Consider the following 23,222-nt stretch of genomic DNA (forward strand, 5'->3'; position numbering starts at 1 on the left):
CTGCACGAGCAATTTGTGATGACCAAGATTGGTTGTTGAAAAGACCATTTATAAATTATTAATATTCTGGGTTTTTTAAAAAAACGCACATTACATTTGGAACATTGCTGTTATTGTACTCAATGATTTTTGCGTTCTTGTTCATCCTTTTTATTTATTTTTGAAAGCCAAGTTTTAATAACGACAATTCTATAATTTACATAATTGGATTTTCATAACATGACTAGCTTCAATTGGTATTTTTTACATACACAGAGCAGTTTTCTTTCAAATATGGAATGTATTGTAGAGTAACTAAATAAAAGTGAGTTTTATACAGTACATTTTAAATTTTAATCACATTAGCTAAATGGTATCACTGTTGAATCCAAAATAAAGATCTTGTATCAAAATTTGTCAAATGTTGTTGGACTCGAAACTCGATCCGGACTTGAATCATCACCCCAAAATTCAGCCTTGATTCACCAGGCAGTATAAGATTGTGATTTTACTCCCCCCCCCCCCCCCCCCCCCAAAAAAAAAATCACGTCAACATACAGTGCCCTCCATGATTATTAGCACCCCTGAAAAAGATGTGTTTTTTAGCTTCTAATATATTTTTTTTAATTCAAATAATATGGGACCTAAATAGAAAAAAAGAGAAAAATCCAACCTTCAACATAAGTGCATTCATTCAGTGGGGAAAAAATCCCACATAAAATTATACATCACTATTATTAGCACCCCGTGTGCTTTGGTGTATTTTGGTCTTACACAAAAATACACACGGTCCCAGGCTTCAACTGGGACCGTGTGCTTTGGTCAGATGAGACCAAGATTGAGCTTTTTGGCAACAAACACTCTAAGTGGGTCTGGCGTGCCACAAAAAATGTGCAAACTGAAAAGCACCCCATACCCACTGTGAAGTATGGGGGTGGGTCAGTGATGCTGTGGGGCTGTTTCGCTTCCAAAGGCCCTGGGAACCTTGTTAGGGTGCATGACATCATTAATGCTTTCAAATACCAGGATATTTTAAATCAAAATCTGTTGCCCTCTGCCCGAAAGGTGAAGATGGGTCGTCACTGGGTCTTTCAGCAAGACAGTGACCCTAAACATATGGCTAAATCTACACAGAAATGGTTCACCAGACACAAAATCAAGCTCCTCCCATGGCCATCTCAGTCCCCAGACCTTGTTTTGTTGGCAAAAGGGGGTTGTACAAAGTATTAACACCAGGGATGCTAATAATTGTGACACACATTATTTGATGTCAAATAATTTTTTCTTTATGTAGGATTTTTTCCCCACTGAATGAACGCACATGTATTGAAGGTTGGGTTTTTCTCTTTTTTTCCATTAAGGTCCCATATTATTTGAACTAAAAATATACATATTAGAAGCTAAAAAACACATCTTTTTCAAGGTTGCCAATAATTATGGAGGGCACTGTATTTGACACTGTATACAACATGAGTGTATTCGTCATAAGTACCCTTTGCTACAAATACAGTCGGTACTGTTAACCCACTGAAAATGAGTCATCTAGCATCCAGGCAGTGGAAACAAAATTACTTTCTGACTGAGGGAAACATTCCTATTACTTGAGTCAATTATGAATGCATTTCACAAGAAAGAATAACTGCAGTGAACATTGTCATAGAATTGTTTCAAAGATCTCTTATGGGTCATTAAAATAGTTTTATTTTAGTTTCATCTCTAACACTCATTTGAGGTGTGTATACATTTTCAATTGCACTGAAACTTGAGCATTCGCAGCCAGTCCATCGATGATGCCAATGGCAGGCAGTGAGTTACATTATATGAAATTGAAAAAAAAAAAAAAAAAAACTAATAGAGAAAACAACTTTAGCGTGTTATTGGGGGCTATAACCAAAGTTCTTTTTTAATTCATTTTAATTTTTTGAATATTGTTTTTAAAAACCATTTCAGGGTGTACCACACCTACTGCCCTTGAGAAGCTGGGATAAACTGCAGCACCCCGCCGAACGTCATGCAGTATGAATGAATAATTTATAAATATATCATTGTGAACTGATGTCCACATACAGGGAACTCACATTTTGGGTCATGTTGGCCACATTTGTATAGCAAATATCAATATATATGTTTTAGTTGTTGTTATTTTTTATTACCAAAAATAGGCCCTAGAAAGGGGATAAATGGCAGTAAATACAGTGGGGCAAATAAGTATTTAGTCAACCACTAATTGTGCAAGTTCTCCCACTTGAAAATATTAGAAAGGCCTGTAATTGTCAACATGGGTAAACCTCAACCATGAGAGACAGAATGTGGAAAAAAAAAACCAGACAATCACATTGTTTGATTTTTAAATAATTCATTTGCAAATCATGGTGGAAAATAAGTACTTGGTCTATAGCAAAAGGTCATCTCAATACTTTGTTATGTACCCTTTGTTGGCAATAACGGAGGCCAAACATTTTCTGTAACTCTTCACAAGCTTTTCACACACTGTTGCTGGTATTTTGGCCCATTCCTCCATGCAGATCTCCTCTAGAGCAGTGATGTTTTGGGGCTGTCGTTGGGCAACACAGACTTTCAACTCCCTCCTCAGATTTTCTATGGGGTTGAGACCTGGAGACTGGCTAGGCCACTCCAGGACCTTGAAAAGCTTGTATATATGTATATATTCATCTAAATGCTAAATACTCAAACTAAAACGATCGGATCGGGAGCAAAGGGAAAAATGTGCAGGTGCTTGTCGGTCGGTCCCTCGGCGTTTGGAGTCCCCACCAAACATTGGTGGCTACTGTTTCCAGGTCATTGCTAAACTGTGGGAACAGATTAGTAAACTGTGGATACAGTTTAGTAATCTGTGGGTATAGATTAGTAAACTGTGGGTACAGATTACTAAAATGTACCCACAGATTGCTAAACTGTGGGTACAGGTTAGTAAACTGTGGGTACAGATTACTAAAATGTACCCACAGATTGCTAAATTTTCGGTAAAGATTAGTAATCTGTGGGTACAGATTAGCTATGATTTTTTTTTTTCTACCCTGGCACCCGGGGGGCTCCGTAAAAGCATGACGAGACTGGTAGGGGTTTATGGTTAGATGAAAGGAAATGCATATGATTGGTTGACAGTTAGGGACCACTAAAGTCAGCTTTACCCTTTTACTAGGGTTGTTCCCATCATGTTTTATGCTCCCGATCCGATCCCGATCGTTTTAGTTTGAGTATCTGCCGATCCCGATATTTGCCGATCCGATTGCTTTTTTTTTGCTCCCGATTCAATTCCAATCATTCCAGATAATTTTTCCCGATCATATACATTTTGGTAATGCATTAAGAAAAAAATGAATTCAACTCGGACAAATATATACATTCAACATACAGTACACCAGTACTGTATTTGTTTATTATGACAATAAATCCTCAAGATGGCATTTACATTATTAACATTCTTTCAGTGAGAGGGATCCACAGATAGAAAGACTTGTCATTCTTAAAGGATAAATGTGACTTTGTATATTGTGAGTAAATATTGCCATCTAGTGTATTTGTTGAGCTTTCAGTAAATGATACTGTAGCCATTTAACTGTTCTGCCCAAATGCATGATGGGAAGTGCAACCATGACTGTGCGTCGTGGTACCAATTGATATATCTTCTCTGCGTTGGGAAATAACATAGGGTGTAAAGAAAAAGCTCAACTACTACTTTACTTCCCCACATTGCTTTCCCACGATATTTCTAATTGTTGAGGGGGGGATTTTAAGGCTTTGGCCAATTAAAAAAAGGCTCCAAAGACTGCCAAAATTCACTCTACTCATTATACGCTGCCTTTTAATTAGCTCTAAATATAGGTAAATCGGCGCCATCATAGATTGAACGCGACAATGCGTGAGTGGGTCGTGCAGCGCATGCTTTAATTGCGTTAAATATTTTAAAGTGATTTTAAAAAATTAATTACCGCCGTTAACGCGATAAATTTGATAGCCCTACTTTACGCCAAAACTAAAGACTGGTTTAATTAAATTTAAGATTTTAGATTTAATTAAAAATATATATATATATTAGAAAAAGGCATGTCCAATATTTTTTTGCCTATTCCGATACTTTGAAAATGACGTGATCGGACCCAACATCTTTACCTTTTACCTAAGTAAAAAGAGTGAGTACCTCATCCACTACTGAATGTGGGAGAGGAAGTAAGAAGAAAGAGAGGAAGAGTTGGTCAGAGGGGAGACGTTGTGGCTGATAGAGGGAGAAGAAACAGAAGAGTTGTAGCAGCAACAGGAAGTTGTAACAGTGCAGCATCGAGGCTCGATACAGATCGTATTTCAACATTGATGTTATCCCTAGTCCATTTTTGTGACTAAGGGGCTACAGAAACTGTCGGTATCTGTTCAGGCAGGCGGCTTGGGGCTTTGGGTCTTCCCGGGCAGATGAGGGCCACCATGTTCGCGGTGTGGCGAACTTTGTTCGTCTTTTTTCAGGTAAGGTTCGTTTAATTTCCGTGCTTTGTAACTTAACAAAATGTCTTCGTTTTCTGCCCGCACACTTTGCTGGTTTGGGCATCTATGACAATAATTGAGCCCATTCCCCTAAAAAAATACGTCAATCGGCTAATTCAGGTGCCTATGGAGGTAGAGATGTCCCGATCGATCGGGTCCGATCACGTCATTTTCAAAGTATCGGAATTGGCAAAAAAATATCGGACATGCCTTTTTTAAATATATATATATATTTTTAATTAAATCATTTTCTAATTGTATTTAACGTTACAGGCATAATGTGTTACACTCTTCCAGAGTCTTTAGTTTAAGCTTAAGGTAGGGTTATCAAATTTATTGCTTTCACAGCGAGAATTAATATTTTTTTACATTTATGACGTTACAATATTTAACACAATTAACGCATGCGCTGCACGACCCACTCATGCATTGTTGCGTTCAATCTATAATGGCTCCGTTTTATCCATACGGTATATAGAAAAGGCAGAGTAAAATGGGTACAGTGAATTTTGGCAGCCTTTGGAGCCTTTATTTAAATGGCTAAAGCCTTACAATCCCTCTCCCAATGATTTGAATAATCGTGGGAAGCAATGTGGGGAAGAAAGGTAGTAGTTGATCTTTTTCTTAACACCCTATGTTATTTCCCAACGCAGAGAAGATATATCAATTGGTACCACAACGCACAGTCGTGGTTGCACTTCCCATCATGCATTTGGGCAGAAGTTAAATGGCTACAGTATCGGATCGGGAAATATCGGGATCGGCAGATACTCAAACTAAAACAATCGGGATCCGATCGGGAGCAAAAAAACATGATCGGAACAACCCTATATGGAGGTAATCTGTGTCTGGCGAGGATAATCGTTTGGTCATGTTTTGAATACTGTACTATTTGATTGTATTTTTGGGCCGTGGAAGTTCTATTTTTTATGGAAGCCCATTCCCACCACAAAAAACAAAAAAAAGTATGAAAACTTTTTTTTTCAACAAAACAAGAAGCCCATTTGCGCCAGTATAAAAATAAGTTTTTTTTTAACTTGCTGTTGCCCGTTTCCGCCAGTAGAAAAAAAAACGTTTTTTTAACTTTCTGTTGCCTGTTTCCGCCAGTAGAAAAAAAAAAGTTTTTTTTTTTACTTGCTGGTGCCCGTTTCCGCCACTGCAAAAAAAAAAAAAAAAAAATTATTTATTTATTTTTTTTACTTCTCGGAGCCCTTACACACAAGCGTACTTACTTGTAGCCTCCAGCCGATGATGTAGATGTTGCACTCAATGGCAACCTTATCCGTGACTTTGTGAAGGTATCGTATACTTTTTCTCGACAAAATGAAGTAAATGATGTGTATGATATTGTAGTTTTATTCACCCAACCATTGGGTACAGGTGCCGTGTCCACTTCTTCTCAATGTGACGGGTTGCAGCTCTCATCACTGGCGTTCCAAACATCATAGACACAGGTGGACTGCTATTATTGGCAATTATTATGACATCCCTGCCTTTCTTGCGCCCACATCCCTTTCCGCGAGCGATTCATGACGCGTCACTTCCGGCATAATTTAACAAGCATATTTACCCCCGTTACATAGTATATGTTCTTATCACTTTGTTGATCATTCGTGGACAAAACTCTAACAATGTGTGCAGCCTTTGTTAATATAAGGTGTAGATTGATACGCCAGCCGGCCACGTGAGTGACAAAAATAAGGCAAAATTACAAATAATATGTCAGTTTCCGAATGCAGAAGTGCTGCAACGGATTTTGTTGTAACAAGCAAATACTACAAGGTATTTTTCACCTGGTTATAGTTAGATTATTCACTATTATTCAATTCAATTTTATTTGTATAGCCCTAGATCACAACAAGGTTGTCTCAAAGGGCTTTGCAGATGCAATATGATACACAATCAGAAACAGCAAATGAAGCAGCAAAGATGAATAAATAAAGTTCAAGTCCTGGGTATCCCCCATCCTTAGACCCTCCATGTCGGCAAGGAAAAACTCCAGAGTCTTTGGGAGAAAATGAGAAACCTTGGGGAGTACCACAGTCAGGAGAGATCCACTCCCATGACGGATAGGCAGAAAGCCCCAGGACTGCTAATGGGAATTAGCAGGCGAAATTACAGTTCGTAAAGATGCAGTGGAGTAAAGGAACAAGAAGAGGTCCATCTAGCCAGATGAGATGGGGGTAGCAACGAGGACGTCCATCCAGCCAGGGGTCCGGACAGTCAGGAGGCGGCAGCTGAAAAATAGCCCCTCCCCTCTGGGGAGGGGGGAAAAGGGACACCGGGTGACTAGTGATGAAGAGACTAGACAACTAGATATTAACATTGGAAAATAGAAATAAAGTAAGACAAGTGGTAGGTAGAGTGAGAAAAAGGAGATAGAACTCAGTGGCTGTACTTCCCCCAGCATTATAGCTTCTAGTGCAGCTTAGACTAAACTGTGAGTCTACTCCGACTTCAACTAGCCTGAGCATAAGCTTTGTCGAATAGGAACATTTTTAATCTAATCTTAAATGTGCAGACTGTCGCGGCTTCTTTAATATTAGCTGGAAGCTGATTCCATAAAACGGGCTTGGTGGCTAAAGGCTCTAGCTCCGACAGTACTTTTAGAAACCCTGAGAACTACCAGTAGACCTGCATTCTGAGAGCGGAGTTTTCTGTTGGGGTGGTATGGAACCAGAGTATCGGTGAGATAAGATGGCCCCAACCCATTAATGGTCTTAAATGTAAGAAGGAGGATTTTAAATTTAATTCTAAACTCGACTGGAAGCCAGTAAAGGGCCTGGAGCACAGAGATGATGTGCTCTCTTCTATTAGTTCCTACTAAAAGTCTTGCTGCTGCGTTTTGGACTAGCTGAAGACCTTTTAGAGAACTTTTAGGACAAGCTGCAAGTAGGGAGTTACAGTAATTTAATCTCGATGTAACGAATGCGTGAATTAATTATGAGCTCGTCATCCATGTCCAATGTAAACACAAGTCATATGTTCTTTTTTTATTGCAGATATCCATCACAATAAAACTTTTTGAAAAGTCCATTGTTTTATTTATAAGAATTGGTGCATGCGCAACAGTTATCAGAAAAACATTAACGAAGGTGGAGCATAACTGGAGCCTTCCATCAGTCATCCACAACTTCAGGCAGCATGTGTAAAAAGTAAAATGCACGTAGTCTCGATATATGTCAATCAATGTACAGTAAGTGTGGTTGTGGGCACATCAGGTTTCTTTGCTTGCCTAACAGCGTTTTCCACCTGCAAACACACAAAAAAACTTGCACGTGTGTATTAAAGGTAAGAAGCTCCTGTTTGACTTGATGTTTTCCATTCCTTTATCGTTGGATAACTACGTTTAGCGAAGTTAATGTCTAAGCTGTGACGCAAAACACGATTGGGTAGTCAAATTGAACATAATTGTACTATCCTACGCAAACATTAGACGTACTGAGTACCAGTGTTGTTAATCTTACTTTAAAAAAGTAATTAATTACAGTTAAAAATTACTTCTCCAAAAAAGTAATTGTGTTAGTAACTCAGTTACCTGAATGTAAAAGTAATTATTTACTTGACAAGTAACTGGTGATAATTTTCATGTTTTTTTTTTCTAAAAAAATAAAAATGGTCACACAATCTGAAGTTTAAAGGGTTTTTGGGACAATTGCCCCTAGCCCAATTCATTACCCTAAACTTACCTAGACACAGGGGTATTGCGGATATTGCGATAACTAGATAATAACCTTTGCTATGTGTGGAAGTCATTTAATGTTGTGACTTAATTGTTAAAGTGGTTAAAATTGCTCCAGTTATTGCATTAGTTCCCTTCTGTCTATTTTTGACATGTGCAAGTGTTAAAACTGTTTCATCATTTAAGTTAGATTTAAGTTTTGCCGATTTAGGAGCATTTTAGATAAAAAGTGACTTAGGTTTGCCAGGAAGGGTTTCTACAACAGAGCCTTCATGAGAAGTCTACTGCATTAAGATGGCGGCTGTTTAGTAACGCATCTAGTTCTTTATTACCGTAAATTTCGCACTATAAGGCGCACCTGACTATAAGCCGCCACCCACCAAATGTGACACAAAAACGCATTTGTTTATAGACAAACCGCACTGGACTATAAACCGCAGCTGTCCTCACTATATTATTGGATATTTATACCAAAAGACACTAACTGATAACACCTTATTTCACAGCGACATCATAAGAAGAGTTAACAAATATACAGGACATAAAGCATTAGAAGAATACTAAGACCAAATGAACCACCATGAAGCATTGCTTCAAGAAGCTTCATTTGGCCATGACTGTTCCTTTGGTGGAGACAGTGAACCTCTGCTGTCACCTGCTGTCAACACTGTTGTTGTCCAACATGCCTCCGAGCATGCATTGCAGCGTTACAGATGTAAATAACAATCTAAATTCATGTTCTGTGCTAATTATTTCTTCAGTTACTGTTCCAGTTGTTTAGGTATTTGGTAACACTTTATTTGACAGTAGCACCATAAGACTGTCATTTGACAATCAGAATTATGACATGATACTGTCATTAGCATTAATGAATGCTCATAAAAGATGTCATTTAGCGTTATCCCGCAAATTATCTCCCTTTTGAATGGATGTAAAAGATCCGAGCTGGACATAAATGGAGTTAGTGACATAATTTGCCGGAAGACACTTAATGACATCTGTCATAAGCCTTCACTAATGCTCATGATAGTGTCATGTCATAGTTATGACGGTCTTATGACAGTCTATGACGCCGCTGTCAAATAAAGTGTTACCTATTAACTCAAATAAATCAACAAATACGCCGCACTGGACTATAAGCCGCTGGATTCATACTGATGGAAAAGTAGCGGCTTATAGTCTGAAAATTACGGTATATACGTTGCTAATGCCGCCGTGTCTGTCATTCACATCTAGTTCTATATATATGTGATATTTACCGAAACGTCATGTGGGCGTAGTTTGTGAGAGTAGTTTGTAGGCTATCGGCTAAAGTCACGTATTATTGGAGCCACCTAGCATAGTAGCATCGCGTTTGCAAAGGCTTCACACTGCCTTGCCTCATCCCCACTCCTGCTCTGCTCTCTCGTCTCCGTGAGTCCGTCTTTTTCCAGACTTTTCTCGCGGCAGTCAACCAACATCGTAACGCATAGTAACGCACGCCTTTCCCGCCTCAGTAACGGTAACGGCATTGCCAAGATGAGAAAAGTAATTGATTAGATTACTCACTACTGAAGAAAATAACGCCTTTAGCAACGCCGTTATATTCTAACGCCGTTATTAACAACACTGCTGAGTACTACGAGCTTAGTAGTTAGCATTGTTGTAGCAACATAATCATAATTATAATAGTAAATTATTTCGTCTCCTCCACAATTTGTTCTTCAGCATTCTGTCCAGGGTCTGGAGTCTCATTTTCACATTGTGAGATTCCTCTAAAACAGCTATAATTTGACGGTTAGTGACTCACTTCTACAATGTCCATTGCCCCCTTCCAACCGTAGTGCGACACGGCACCTGTACACAATGGTTGGGTGAATAAAACTACAATATCATACACATCACTTACAAATTTTGTCGAGAAAAAGTATACGATACCTTCACAAAGTCACGGATAAGGTTGCCGTTGTGTGCAACATCTACATCATGCTGGTCAGTGTTGTACTGTAATCTTACTGTAATCCTTACTGTAATCCGATTACTTTTTTCAGTAACGAGTAATCTAACGCATTCATTTTTCTACACCAGTAATCTGATTACTGCGTTACCATTTTTTCATTGCCTCATAACGTATGTAGAATGAAGAATATTGTAGTTATGTACGGAGAGCATTTTGAATAGTAAATGCTAAAATAAAAGGTTCCCGGTACGTGTTTCCATGAGAACCTCTTAGCTATTTCCTGTTTTGGTCTCACGTCATGTGTTGTGGGACTGATGCGCCAAGTGTTGAGACGTTGCGAGGGAATGTTGATCTGTGGATATCCATGAATGAAGGTATTTTTCCTTCATTCTGGAGGGTATCAGCAAAAGGTTGGACCCCCTACATGCACGGCCGTTTCGTAGCTTTGCCGTAGCAACGACGGGCAGTCGTCGCTCCAAGTTGGCAAGCTTTGTTTACATCATATGCGTGCTGCACATTAATCCCGTGAGGTGATGTGTTCGTTTGGCATCTGTGGAATGTCTTGTAAGTCCGATTGTGTGTAAAGTGCTTAGTTGCCGCAACGTTTTGTGGCCAAATTGACCGCGTGTGTGTTGAGAGGAGGACTTCCATTTGTTAATGTGCACGGCTGCACGCGCACCCGCGCCCGCCACCACCTTTGTGTTTATTGCACTGTACAATCCACTTGTGTGTTGTTGATTATTGTGGCGTCAGTTTGCATTGTTTTACATTGGCACTGATATTCTGTTGACCATAACCCGAAATTCACAAGTTTTGACATTAGGCTTAATCTTAGAGTTAGCGGGGTTTAATTGGTCGGTGGAGTTGATTTCAACAAATTCCAAGCAGTTTGTCAGATATTTGTTAGTTTGAGGGCTCCGGAGTGGCTAAGCTAGCGCGAAATTCTGATATTCCCCTTTAAATTCAATCATCGGAAAGTCAATTACATGTGATGACATTTTTCTGCCTCGCAACTTAGCTTAGTTTATGTTTGTTTACATTAGCTTAAGCCTACGCGCTAGCAGTAGCCTCATATTCGTTCCAAAAATATTTGTGATGCAGCTTTAAATTGCTGATCAGTTTAGTTATGTTGAATGAGGACAGTTTCTTTCCACCTTGTGGAACTTCTGCAGTGCATGTTTTGCAGATGGCGAGAGCGTCCTTTGTTTTACACACAGAAAAATCAACCCATGCTGGTGACTAGAGTTGGGCATCGTTTGAAATTGAACGATTCCAGTTCTGATTACGATTCCACGTTTTGATTCCGGTTCTGATTACGATTCCACGTTTTGATTCCGGTTCCGAACAATTCTCGATTCAGATTGTTTTAAGAGGCAGGGTAAAAAAAAAAAGGCAGGGAGAAAAAAAACTGCATGGTTTATATTGAAGTCTTAACTTCTCGATGATCTTTTAAATTATATGAACTTCTCACAGGGTTAATTTTAACTTGTATATAAATATCAGTCTTTGAATTTCAGCAATTTTTTCCCGCAGGGCATCGAAACATGGAATCGAAATTTAAAAATTCGAACAATTCCAGGAGCATCGGCGTGTTAGAACCGATTCCCATCAATGCTCGATGCCCAACCCTACTGGTGACAGAGCCGCCTATATATCCAACTACATCAACCATGTCGTGTAACGCGGCACTCATTCGACAGGGGCTTCTGAGGGAGGAGGAGTTGAGGCGGGGTTGGTGCAGAATTGGACAAAACTGCTTCGATTGCACACATTTGGAGGCTGAATCAAGTATATAATTATCGGATTGCAATATCGCTTGAATTTTTAAAAAATCTGGTTTATCTGTGTGACCTCATAATTGCCTTTATCGGCCAATAATTATCGGTAACTGATATTATCGTGCATCTTTAAAAAGAACTACGTAATCGTCAGTGTCACGAAAAGAGTTCATCTTCAGAGCAAATCATTCACATGCATAGCTGACAGGTTATATATCTTTCTTTCTTTTAGGCTTTGGCTGTAGTTTCTGCTGAAGAGCTGTCATGTGTACCTGGATTTCAGTCAGACGTGAAGGTTTTCAAAGTCGACAGAATGAGACTAGGAAAAGGCACAGTGCTGGGCAAAGGTAAGAGCGATCAAAATGTTGTAAAACCATGCCGACTTCTGGTTTTTGTTTGTTTAACTTGTGTGTACTTAGCGGCACTTTTGGATTAAAGCAGGAAAACGTATAAAACCATCCCAGAGAGGAAATTTGCAAAAAGGGCAGTTTGGTTTGAAACGAGGCTATGGATCCATGCTTATCATTTGCGATACCTGGTGGCTAAGCAAGCTCAAGGCAAGGCAAGGCAAGGCAAATTTATTTATATAGCACAATTCAACACAAGGCAATTCAAAGTGCTTTACATCACATGAAAACCATAAAAATCACATTTAAATCAACACAACGTAAAAACCAAGACAAAAGATCGCATTTAATCACAGAATAAAAATAAATAAATAAAAATAAAACAAAAATAGAAATAAAGCAAAAACTACTACTACTAATAATCATTGAAATCAGCAATGGAGATAAGCACAAGAGGAATAGAAGGCAGGTAGATTGAAATATATAGACAGTTATGGATATGCAGTGCTAAACAAAAGCGTTTTTAGCCCTGATTTAAAGGAACTAACGGCTTGAGCATACTTCAGACGTTCGGGTAACTTGTTCCAGAGGTGAGGAGCATAATAACTAAATGCTGCCTCACCCTGCTTGGTTCTTGTTCTTGGAACATGCAGAAGACCCGTTCCAGACGACCTTAGGGGTCTAGATGTCTCATAGGAATCTAACAAGTCAAGCATGTATTTTGGTCCAAGGCCATTAAGTGTTTTGTAGACGAGCAGTAGTATTTTATAGTCTATCCTTTGACTCACTGGAAGCCAGTGTAGCGATTTCAAAACCGGTGTAATGTGGTCCAGCTTCCTTGTATTTGTGAGGACTCTGGCTGCAGCATTCTGTACTAGCTGCAGCTTCCTGACTGATTTTTTATCAAGACCTGTAAATATACCGTTGCAGTAGTCCAATCTGCTGAAAACGAATGCATGCATAAGTTTTTCCATGTCTTGTTGAGTCAGAAGCCCCTTAATTCTGGTTATATTTTTTAGGTGGTAATAAGCGGATTTAGTGACGGACTTTAGATGGCTATCAAGTCTCAGCTTGCCTCATCTAATGATCTTCCCTGCTCTCACTAATCGAGCCTGTTTGGCAAAGCCTTTCTTTTGAAAGCATGTCAACAACTGCAAGCATAGGAGCACTCTTTACTTGACAGCATAAATGTTAAATGTAAATCTCGGTGAAATAACTGTGAAATAACTGTGTCAAAAGCAAGTGGGTCAAACAGGTTTTTACAATTCTCGAACATTGAAAGAAGTGATCCAGCAGTAGAGAGAGAGTAGAGTTGTTAAGTGTTTGCCAGTATAACAGCACAAAAACAAATTTCCTATGGTCGTTTTATCTTTGTTGATTGCATTTTTTTTGCTGTTAATGGTACGTCTAAGCATTTGACTTGGGTAGTACAGTATTGAACAATGTCGCTTGTCAGTGGCTTTTGACTTCACAATCCTCAATGAGTTTTAGTCATGGTCTAATCCTTCTCAAACAGTGTTGTGCGATACGGGAAAAAATCACGACATGGGCTGTTTTATATCACAATATCGATATGCCATGATAATCTGTGATACACAGCAATTTGACAGCCTTTCCCCCCAATCACTTCATTGAATTAACATAAAACTGACCTGCCACAAATATTAAATGTATCAAATGGTGCTGCAACATAAAACCATTCAGTGTAAACAGAAGGCAAGGCAAGGCAAATTTATTTATATAGACCCTACCCACGTGACGTCACAACTCCGCTCTCCTGACTGGTGCCGCCCACTTGTCCGGCAACACATCGTGTTGACCTGTTACGGCTACGTACGTTCCTCCTATTTACGACGTGTTTTTCTGCTCGTTAACATTAATAATCAAAATGGTGAAGGCGTGTGTGGCGGTCGGTTGCAATAACAGAGAAGATAGACGGAGAGACTTGAAGTTCTACCGGATTCCGAGAGACACGGAGAGGAGAGAGCGAGATGGGCTGCTGCAATTCGACGAGAAAACTGGGCTCCAAACGATTACCACAGATTATGTAGTAGTCATTTTATATCTGGTAAGATGCATTTAATATATATTTAGAGGGTTTTGGGCTGACAACCACAATTAAGATCATTGCTAGGCTAATCGCCGACAACATACACGTATGTATGTAGTGAGTGCTATCGCTAAACCATATAAACATTAAAAGCCCTAGCTCCATTGACAAATGACATGAAATACATTAGACTTGACAGTGGATGTTAGCAAGAACAAAAGATTTTGAATTGAAAATTTCGTAACTCACCTTCCGAGCACAAGATTCCTGCCGAATTTTCGTGTACGAGGACCTGTTTCACCCAACCAGCAACGTAGCATTTATAAGCCTCCAAGCTCTTAAAGTTTTTCAAACTTTCGTGAGAATAGGCTGATTTTGTGTGGACAAGATAGTTGTAAATATCAGGGTCAGGCAGAGACGGCGAAGGCAGCCGGTCATAAATCATCGATTTAGGCATCAAATATGGATCTGGCGACTGTATAGAACGAAGCTTTTCCACATAACGCCTTTTATGCAACACATCCAGTGAGTTTACGGCATCAGAAAGCACCGGGTCTTCCATGAAATGCATTTTAAATTCCTCGATCAATTGAAAACAATGCTAATACAGAGACAAAATGACGGACAAGTGGGCGGAACCACACAGCGAGCACGTGGTTTTATGACGTAGGTGGGTAGGGTCGATAGCACAATTCAACACAAAGCAATTCAAAGTGCTTTACATCATATGAAGATCATAAAAATCACATTAAAATCAATAGAATGTAAAAAAAAAAAAAAAAAAAAAAAAAAGAATCGAAATAGGTGTAGCCCAGAGAAAAATATTGAAGCGTTATACCCAATAATGTAGCCCAGAGAAAAATATTGAAGCGTTATACCCAATAACAACACTAGAGGGCAGGAGCGACATTTGAATGAAGTCAGAGACTCACAAGTATGACGTCAGCGCATGCGCCCTTCCTTTTGGAACGTTGGCCTTTTCTAACTGAGGGGGGAATGTTCTGTTCAGTGTCCGCCCCAGAAAGAAATCTAAAAAAGATAAAGAAAAGCAAATTGACAAATGCATCAACTGTTGCTGTGTGGCGTCTGTTGCTTGAAGCGAATTCAGACGGTCGCGTGGTGAAAATATTGAGCAGAAACCACTCGGTAAGATGTGGAAACAATTCGCTAATGCTAAATTTGCATTCATGGCTAACTGCTAGCGCCTTATTCATGCAGGCCAAAAGCCTTGTGTGAGAGAAAGAGGACCAGGCGTCGTCAGTTAAGACTATCGGTGAGAATTTTTTATTAAAATATGCTGCCGTTTGAAATGGTATAAAATATATTTTCCATTGAAAGGAAATGAAATGTAATTTCTGTTTTTGGTTATGGAAAATGTACCATTTACAGTGTTGCATGAAAAAATGCTTTTGAGAGCGTAAGTAACATTTTTGTGTGAAAAATGTATAATTTATTGCATACAAAATGCTAGTTAATGATTAGAATTTTTATTATTGAGTGATTACTCAGTATTGTTTGAAAAAGTTGTACAACAAAAATTGAAATCTGAAACATTGAAACTGAAACGATTGTAACTCAGGACCTGTGTTAAATACAGTTCAGGTTTTTTTTCTGATTGGAAAAAAAAGAAAGATCATCAGATTGGATTCAACGATGGTGAGCTAACCCAGAGTGATTGAAGAACCAATATCATTCAAAATTCTGGAATAACAGACGGATTGTCTGTGTGGTAGGATTGTATCAGTCATCGGACTGATACCTACATTTCTTTTTTTTTTTTCCCCCTTCAAGAGAGTGCACGCCAACGAACCTTTGGGGGAAAAAAACTATTGCAATAGAAAAACTGAGACATTGAATAAGTTGCCACTGCAACTAATATTGGACAAATTTTGACTTTGACAAAACAATTGACTGAGACTCAAGACTATTTTTTCTATTTTTCTTTTTGTTAATTTTATAGTGTGTTATTAATAGTTAATTGTGTGTTAAATTGTTAAAAATTGTTTTTTTTTATATTGTTCATTAAAAATATACTAAAAGAATTCCAATTGCCTAAACCTGATGTATGATGTGATCATCGTATCTAAATCAATTGAACTAGGGCTGCAGCTATCGATTATTTTAGTAGTCGATTAATCGATGAACTAGTTAGTTCGAATAATCGAGTAATTGGATAAGGAACATAAAAAATTAAAATACCTGAGTTGAGCATCAAACGGTGTAAAAAATTAATAAATAAGGATCTAAGTACAACAAAAGAACAATTGGCTAACTTACATAGCAAAAGTCCGCTAGCCTTAATGCTATACAATGCAAACTTTTTTTTTTTTTTTTACAATGCTCTCAACAAATGTTTCAGGCAATATACCTATAAATTGAATTTAAAATGCATTAAAAAACATTAGCTCAAACAAAAACTTAGCTTTTGTTGGTCTTAACAGGGAGCAGCTGGATTCAGCCATGTGAAATGAGGCAGACCAAACACTTTCAAAATAAACCATTACAATGTCACTTCAATTAAACGAATACACGAAGCAACAAAATTCAATTCGCATATTATTTTTCTAATCGAATACTCGAGTTGATCGATTAATCGTTGCAGCACTAAATTGAACCGAACCTAGATTGCAGCTCCTATCAGTATAAATACAGAAGGGTATAGATAGGGGCTACATAGGAAATAAATTGTACATAAAAATTGCATTTAATCATGAATAGAATAAAAAAAATAAAATAAAACAAATATTACTACTACTGCTAATAATTGAAATCAGCAATGGAGATAACAATAGAAAGCAAATAGAATGAAATATATAGACAGTTATGGATATGCAGTGCTAAACAAAAGCGTTTTTAGCCCTGATTAAAAGGAGCTAACAGTTTGAGCATACTTCAGACCTTCAGGTAACTTGATCCAGAGGTGAGGAGCATAATAACTATAAATGCTGCCTCACCCTGCTTGGTTCTTGTTCTTGGAACATACAGGAGACCAGTTCCAGACGACCTTAGGGGTCTAGATGTTTCATACGATTCTAACAAATCAAGCATGTATTTTGGTCCAAGGCCATTAAGTGTTTTGTAGACGAGCAGTAGTATTTTATAGTCTATCCTTTGACTTACTGGAAGCCAGTGTAACGATTTCAAAACCGGTGTAATGTGGTCCAGTTTACTTGTATTTGTCAGGACTCTGGCTACAGCATGCTGTACTAGCTGCAGCTTCATGACTGATTTTTTTTTCAAGACCAGTAGATATACCGTTGCAATTGTCCAATCTGCTGAAAATGAATGCATGCGTACGTTTTTCCACGTCTTGTTGAGTCAAAAGCCCCTTAATTCTGGCTATATTTTTAGGTGATAATAAGCAGATTTAGTGACGGACTTTTAGATGGCTATCAAATTATAGGTCTGAGTCAATAATTACGCCAAGGTTTCTGACTTGATTTGTAGCTGTAAGTGCCATTGTAAGTTGCCTGCTTATCTTTGACCTTTCCTTTTTTGGCCCAAAAATGATCACTTCTGTCTTCTCCACATTTAACTGGAGAAAATTATGGAACATCCATTCATTGATTTGATGAATGCATTTACTCAGGGAGACTAAGGCTACGTTCATACTACAGGTCTTAATGCACGAATCCGATTTTTTCGTGTTTTTCCGACTTGAGTGAGGCATTAACTTGACGGTCTGAACGTGACAAGTCGCATAGAAGTGGACCATTTCAAATCCGATCTGGGTCACTTTCGTATGTGGTTTAAATCCGATCTGGGCCACATTTTTCCAGACTGTCGCGGCGGTCTGTACTGTCCAGTCTCTCGAATCGGAATTCATGTCGCAATTACGTCATCAAAAAGCGAGAGAGACGCCACGGTAGCCATGCAGCTGTGCATTATTAGCGCCTAGCCTGCCTTGAACACGGCTTTTTAGGAAGAGTCGGACTTGACAACAGTCATAAAATAAAATAAAAATGGGTTGAGGACAAGCCTGAGAATGATCGGTTTTCTGTCTGCTCCATATAAGCAATATTTCAACATTGCTTACACGACCGAGAGTCGGGGCAAACTGCACGTATGTGTGTGTGACATGCACGGACAGTGCGTGCATGCTATCGATCCATTTACTTTGAACTAGATTTTTGTTTCCAGTACTGCTATCTTCTGGAGCAGTTTGTGGTAATCATCCATGGACAGGGGAGGCATGTTCCTGCTACTTAGCCTCCGTTCGCCGAATTCCTCATTTCCAGTGGCGATAAGGCAGACTTATGTTCCAGTAAAGACAAAAAAGCATTCAGAAGGCTCAAAAATGCTCAAAAAGCCTTTGTTTAAATAGAAACAAGATTAAAAGAAAATTGCAAGACTTGCTGGGCAATTTAGAGGTGATTAAAAATGATTAAAAAGAGGATTGAAGCTTGAGAAGCAGGAGCAAAACAGAGAGACGTCTGCACAGTAGCGAAGCAGCAAGAAAAGTGAAGCAGCACAGTAGTACATTTTGTTCAAATGTGAAGATATTAGGGCTGTCAAATGATTAGAATTTTTAATCGAGTTAATTACAGCTTAAAAATTAATTAATCGTAATTAACCACAATTCAAACCATCTATAAAATATGCCATATTTTTCTGTAAATTATTGTTGGAATGGAAAGATAAGACACAAGATGGATATATACATTCAACATACGGTACATAAGGACTGTATTTGTTTATTATAGCAAATCAACAAGATGGCATTAACATTATTAACATTCTGTTAAAGCGATCCATGGATAGAAAGACTTGTAGTTCTTAAAAGAAAAATGTTAGTACAATTTATAGAAATTTTATTTTAAAACTAGGGCTGTCAAAAGATTAAAATTTTTAATCGAGTTAATTACAGCGTAAAAATTAATTAATCGTAATTAATCGCAATTCAAACCATCTATAAAATATGCCATATTTTTCTGTAAATTATTTTTGGAATGGAAAGACAAGACAAGATGGATATATACATTCAACATACGGTACATAAGGACTGTATTTGTTTATTATAACAATAAATCAACAAGATGGCATTAACATTATTAACATTCTGTTAAAGCGATCCGTGGATAGAAAGAAAAATTTTTGTACAATTTGTAGAAATTTTATATTAAAACCCCTCTTAATGTTTTCGTTTTAATGAAATTTGTAAAATTTTCAATCAAAAAATAAACTAGTAGCCCGCCATTGTTGATGTCAATAATTACTTACACAATGCTCATGGATGGCTGAAGCCTTTAAAATCAGTCGCACCCAAGCGCCAGCAGAGGGCGGCAAAACTCCATAAAACACAATTAACAAGTGGTGTTTCACTGTACCGTCATTTAAATCTGTCTGAGCGGGTAATCTGCGTTAATTGCGTCAAATATTTTAACGTGATTAATTTTAAAAATTAATTAACGCCCGTTAACGCGATAATTTTGACAGCCCTAATTAAAACCCCTCTTAATGTTTTCGTTTTAATGAAATTTGTAAAATTTTCAATCAAAAAATAAACTAGTAGCCCACCATTGTTGATGTCAATAATTACTTACACAATGCTCATGGGTGCTGAAGCCTATAAAATCAGTCGCACCTAAGCGCCAGCAGAGGGCGGCAAAACTCCATAAAACACAATTAACAAGTGAGCGTTTCACTTTACCGTCATTTAAATCTGTCTGAGCGGGGCATCTGCGTAAATTGCGTCAAATATTTTAACTTGATTAATTTAAAAAATTAATTAACGCCCGTGAACGCGATAATTTTGACAGCCCTAGAAGATATCAAAAATAAAAATTCAACTAATCTATAAGTGTAGACAAAATGAACTCAATACAACTTCTAGGACAGTTGTTTATTAGGCTATCATAATATAATTAATATAGAAATTGTAGGGAATTGTGTTGTCTCTGTTCTGTGTGGCATTGCAGGAATTGATTCATTGCGATAATCAGGATAGACATATGACGATAGACATATAACTACAGAAAGTGTTAAATCATTTGAGCGATAAACCAATAGTTTTATTTGATTTTAATGGTATTGTTTTTGTATTATAGTGAAGTTCACTGATTGTTCAGCACGCATGGGATTTCCTTTTATTAGTGATGATGGACGTTTTGTGGTTCAGACTGACGGTGTCGTGAAGGTAAGATATTTGATTGATTTATTCACAGAGTGTTTTTTTTTTAAATTTTTTTAAGGGATCCACGGTTGTAAAGACTTGTAGGCCCTAATAATCCACAATTGTTCTCTTGTACTAAAATGCTTTAAGTAACACATAAAATATTGCCATTGATTTAAAAATCTAGTATTTAGTACATATTTTGAACTGCTGCTAGATTACAGTAACTAAAAACATCCAATGTTGTTTTTTGTTTTGTTTTAATTAGAGATGTCCCGATCGATCAAGTCATTTTCAAAGTATCGGAATCGGCAAAGAAATATCGGCCATGCCTTTTTGTAATATATGTATATATTTTTTAATTAAATCGTTTTCTAATTGTATTTCACGTTACAGACATAATATGTTACACTCATCCAGAGTCTTTAGTTTAGGCTTAAGGTAGGGTTATCATATTTATCCCAATAACAGCAGTAATTATTTTTTTTTTAAAAATGTATCACGTTAAAATATGTAATGCAATTAATGCATGCGCAGCACGACCCACTCACGCATTGTTGCGCTCAATCTGTAATGGCGCTGTTTTACCTATATAGAGAGATAAAAGGCAGCGTAAAAGGAGTAGAGTGAATTTTGGCAGCCTTTGGAGCCTTTTATTAATTGCTAATAATTAATTAATTATTAATTAATCTTGGGAAGCAATGTGGGGAAGCAAGGTAGCAATTGATCTTTTACTTAACACCTTATGTTATTTCTCAACGCAGAGAAGATATATCAATTGATAGCACTACGCACAGTCATGGTTCCACTTCCCATCATCCATTTGGGCATGGCTATAGACCCTACCCACGTGACGTCACAACTCCGCTCTCCTGACTGGTGCCGCCCATTTGTCCGTCAACACATCGTGTTGACCTGTTACGGCTACGTACATTCCTCCTATTTACGGCGTGTTTTTCTGCTCGTTAACATTAATAATCAAAATGGTGAAGGCGTGTGTGGCGGTCGGTTGCAATAACAGAGAAGATAGACGGAGAAGACGGAGAGACTCGAAGTGCTACCGGATTCCGAGAGACCCGGAGAGAAGAGAGCGAGATGGGCTGCTGCAATTCGACGAGAAAACTGGGCTCCAAATGATTACCACAGATTATGTAGTAGTCATTTTATATCTGGTAAGATGCATTTAATATATATTTAGAGGGTTTTGGGCTGACAACCACAATTAAGATAATTGCTAGGCTAATCGCCGACAACATACACCTATGTATGTAGTGAGAGTGCTATCGCTAAACCATATAAACATTAAAAGCCCTAACTCCATTGACAAACGACATGAAATACATTAGACTTGACAGTGGATGTTAGCAATAACAAAAGATTTTGAATTGAAAATTTCGTAACTCACCTTTCCAAGCACAAGATAGATTCCTGCCGAATTTTCGTGGACGTTTCACCCAACCAGCAACAAAGTATTTATAAGCGTCCAAGCTCTTGAAGTTTTTCAAATTTTCGTGAGAATAGGCTGATTTTGTGTGGACAAGATAATTGTAAATATCAGCGTAGCAGATGTCAGGCAGACAGGGCGAAGACAGTGGATCGAAAAACATCGATTTGGGCATCAAATATGGATCTGGCGACTGTATAGAACGAAGCTTTTCCACATAACGCCTTTTATGCAACACATCCAGTGAGTTTACGGCATCAGAAAGCACCGGGTCTTCCATGAAATGCATTTTAAATTCCTCGATCAATTGAAACCAATGCTAATACAGAGACAAAATGACGGACAAGTGGGCGGAACCATACAACGAGCACGTGGTATTGTGACGTCGGTGGGTAGGGTCTATAGTATCATTTACTGAAAGCTCAACAAATACACTAGATGGCAATATTTAGTCACAATATACAAAGTCACAAGTCTTTTTATCCGTGGATCCCTCTCACAGAAAGAATTTTAATAATATAAATGCCATCTTGAGGATTTGTTGTCATAATAAACTTATACAGTACTTATGTACTCTATGTTGAATGTATATATTCGTCCGAGTTTTATTCATTTTTTTCTTAATGTATTGCCAAAATGTATATGATCGGGAAAAATTATCGGGAATGATTGGAATTGAATCGGGAGCAAAAAAAAGCAGTCGGATCGGGAAATATCGGGATCGGCAGATACCCAAACTAAAACGATTGGGATCGGATCGGGAGCAAAAAAACATGATCGGAACAACCCTAGTCTTTATACCTGTGGTTCCCTTTAAACACTTTGCAAGGTTTTAAAAAGTTTAATATTAGACGGAGTGCCTGGTTGATGGTCATTCTTTTCCCCTGCCATTCAGGTGAACAGGCCAGTTTTTCTTTGTCATGGATATCCTGACTTTTTGATTCACACCTGGGACTTTCAAGGATGCAAGATGACCATTCAGGTCATTGTGCAGCACAATGGCAACCAACAGCAGAATGCTGAGTGTGATTCTGAGGTAGGATGAAGGCGTTTTCTTTTGTAATACTAATCTGTAGCTGCATTTTGCATCTTTGTGCCTGCTTTGGTCAACACACAAATATGCAAAATGTCTGGAAGTTCATTTTTTATTTTTATTTTTATTTCTAACAGACTGCCTCCCACTACTGTTATCTGAGTAACTTAACATGTTATTGCTAATTGTATTGCAATCCCCCACTGGGTGTGTGCGAAATTTCCGATTAATAGATTATTCGCGATTCGGCTGTGGAAGATTAGAGAACGATTCATAAACATCCAAATTCCGATCATTGAATTATACCAGGCAAAGCGGAAATAAAACATAGTCAGTGCGGTCTTTGGGACGCCGCGGTCTT

General features: G+C 38.1%; 1 protein-coding gene across 2 annotated transcripts in view; it reads left to right on the top strand.

The window, feature by feature from the left end:
- The first annotated feature begins 4,214 nt into the window (after window positions 1–4,214).
- Window positions 4,215–23,222, top strand: part of LOC130922651 (cadherin-1-like) — a 49,765-nt gene continuing 30,757 nt past the window's right edge. Inside the window, exons 1-5 of one of the 2 annotated variants that reach the window (XM_057847560.1) lie at window positions 4,215–4,458; window positions 12,108–12,222; window positions 12,314–12,442; window positions 20,320–20,408; window positions 22,724–22,864. In XM_057847560.1, coding sequence (XP_057703543.1) covers window positions 4,408–4,458; window positions 12,108–12,222; window positions 12,314–12,442; window positions 20,320–20,408; window positions 22,724–22,864 — 525 coding nt within the window. In that variant the 5' untranslated portion in view covers window positions 4,215–4,407. The remainder of the gene's footprint in view (window positions 4,459–12,107; window positions 12,223–12,313; window positions 12,443–20,319; window positions 20,409–22,723; window positions 22,865–23,222) is intronic. The other variant, XM_057847561.1, reaches the window with a different exon arrangement.

Source organism: Corythoichthys intestinalis, chromosome 10, assembly GCF_030265065.1.
Source record: "Corythoichthys intestinalis isolate RoL2023-P3 chromosome 10, ASM3026506v1, whole genome shotgun sequence".
In the NCBI taxonomy this organism is placed as follows: domain Eukaryota; kingdom Metazoa; phylum Chordata; class Actinopteri; order Syngnathiformes; family Syngnathidae; genus Corythoichthys; species Corythoichthys intestinalis.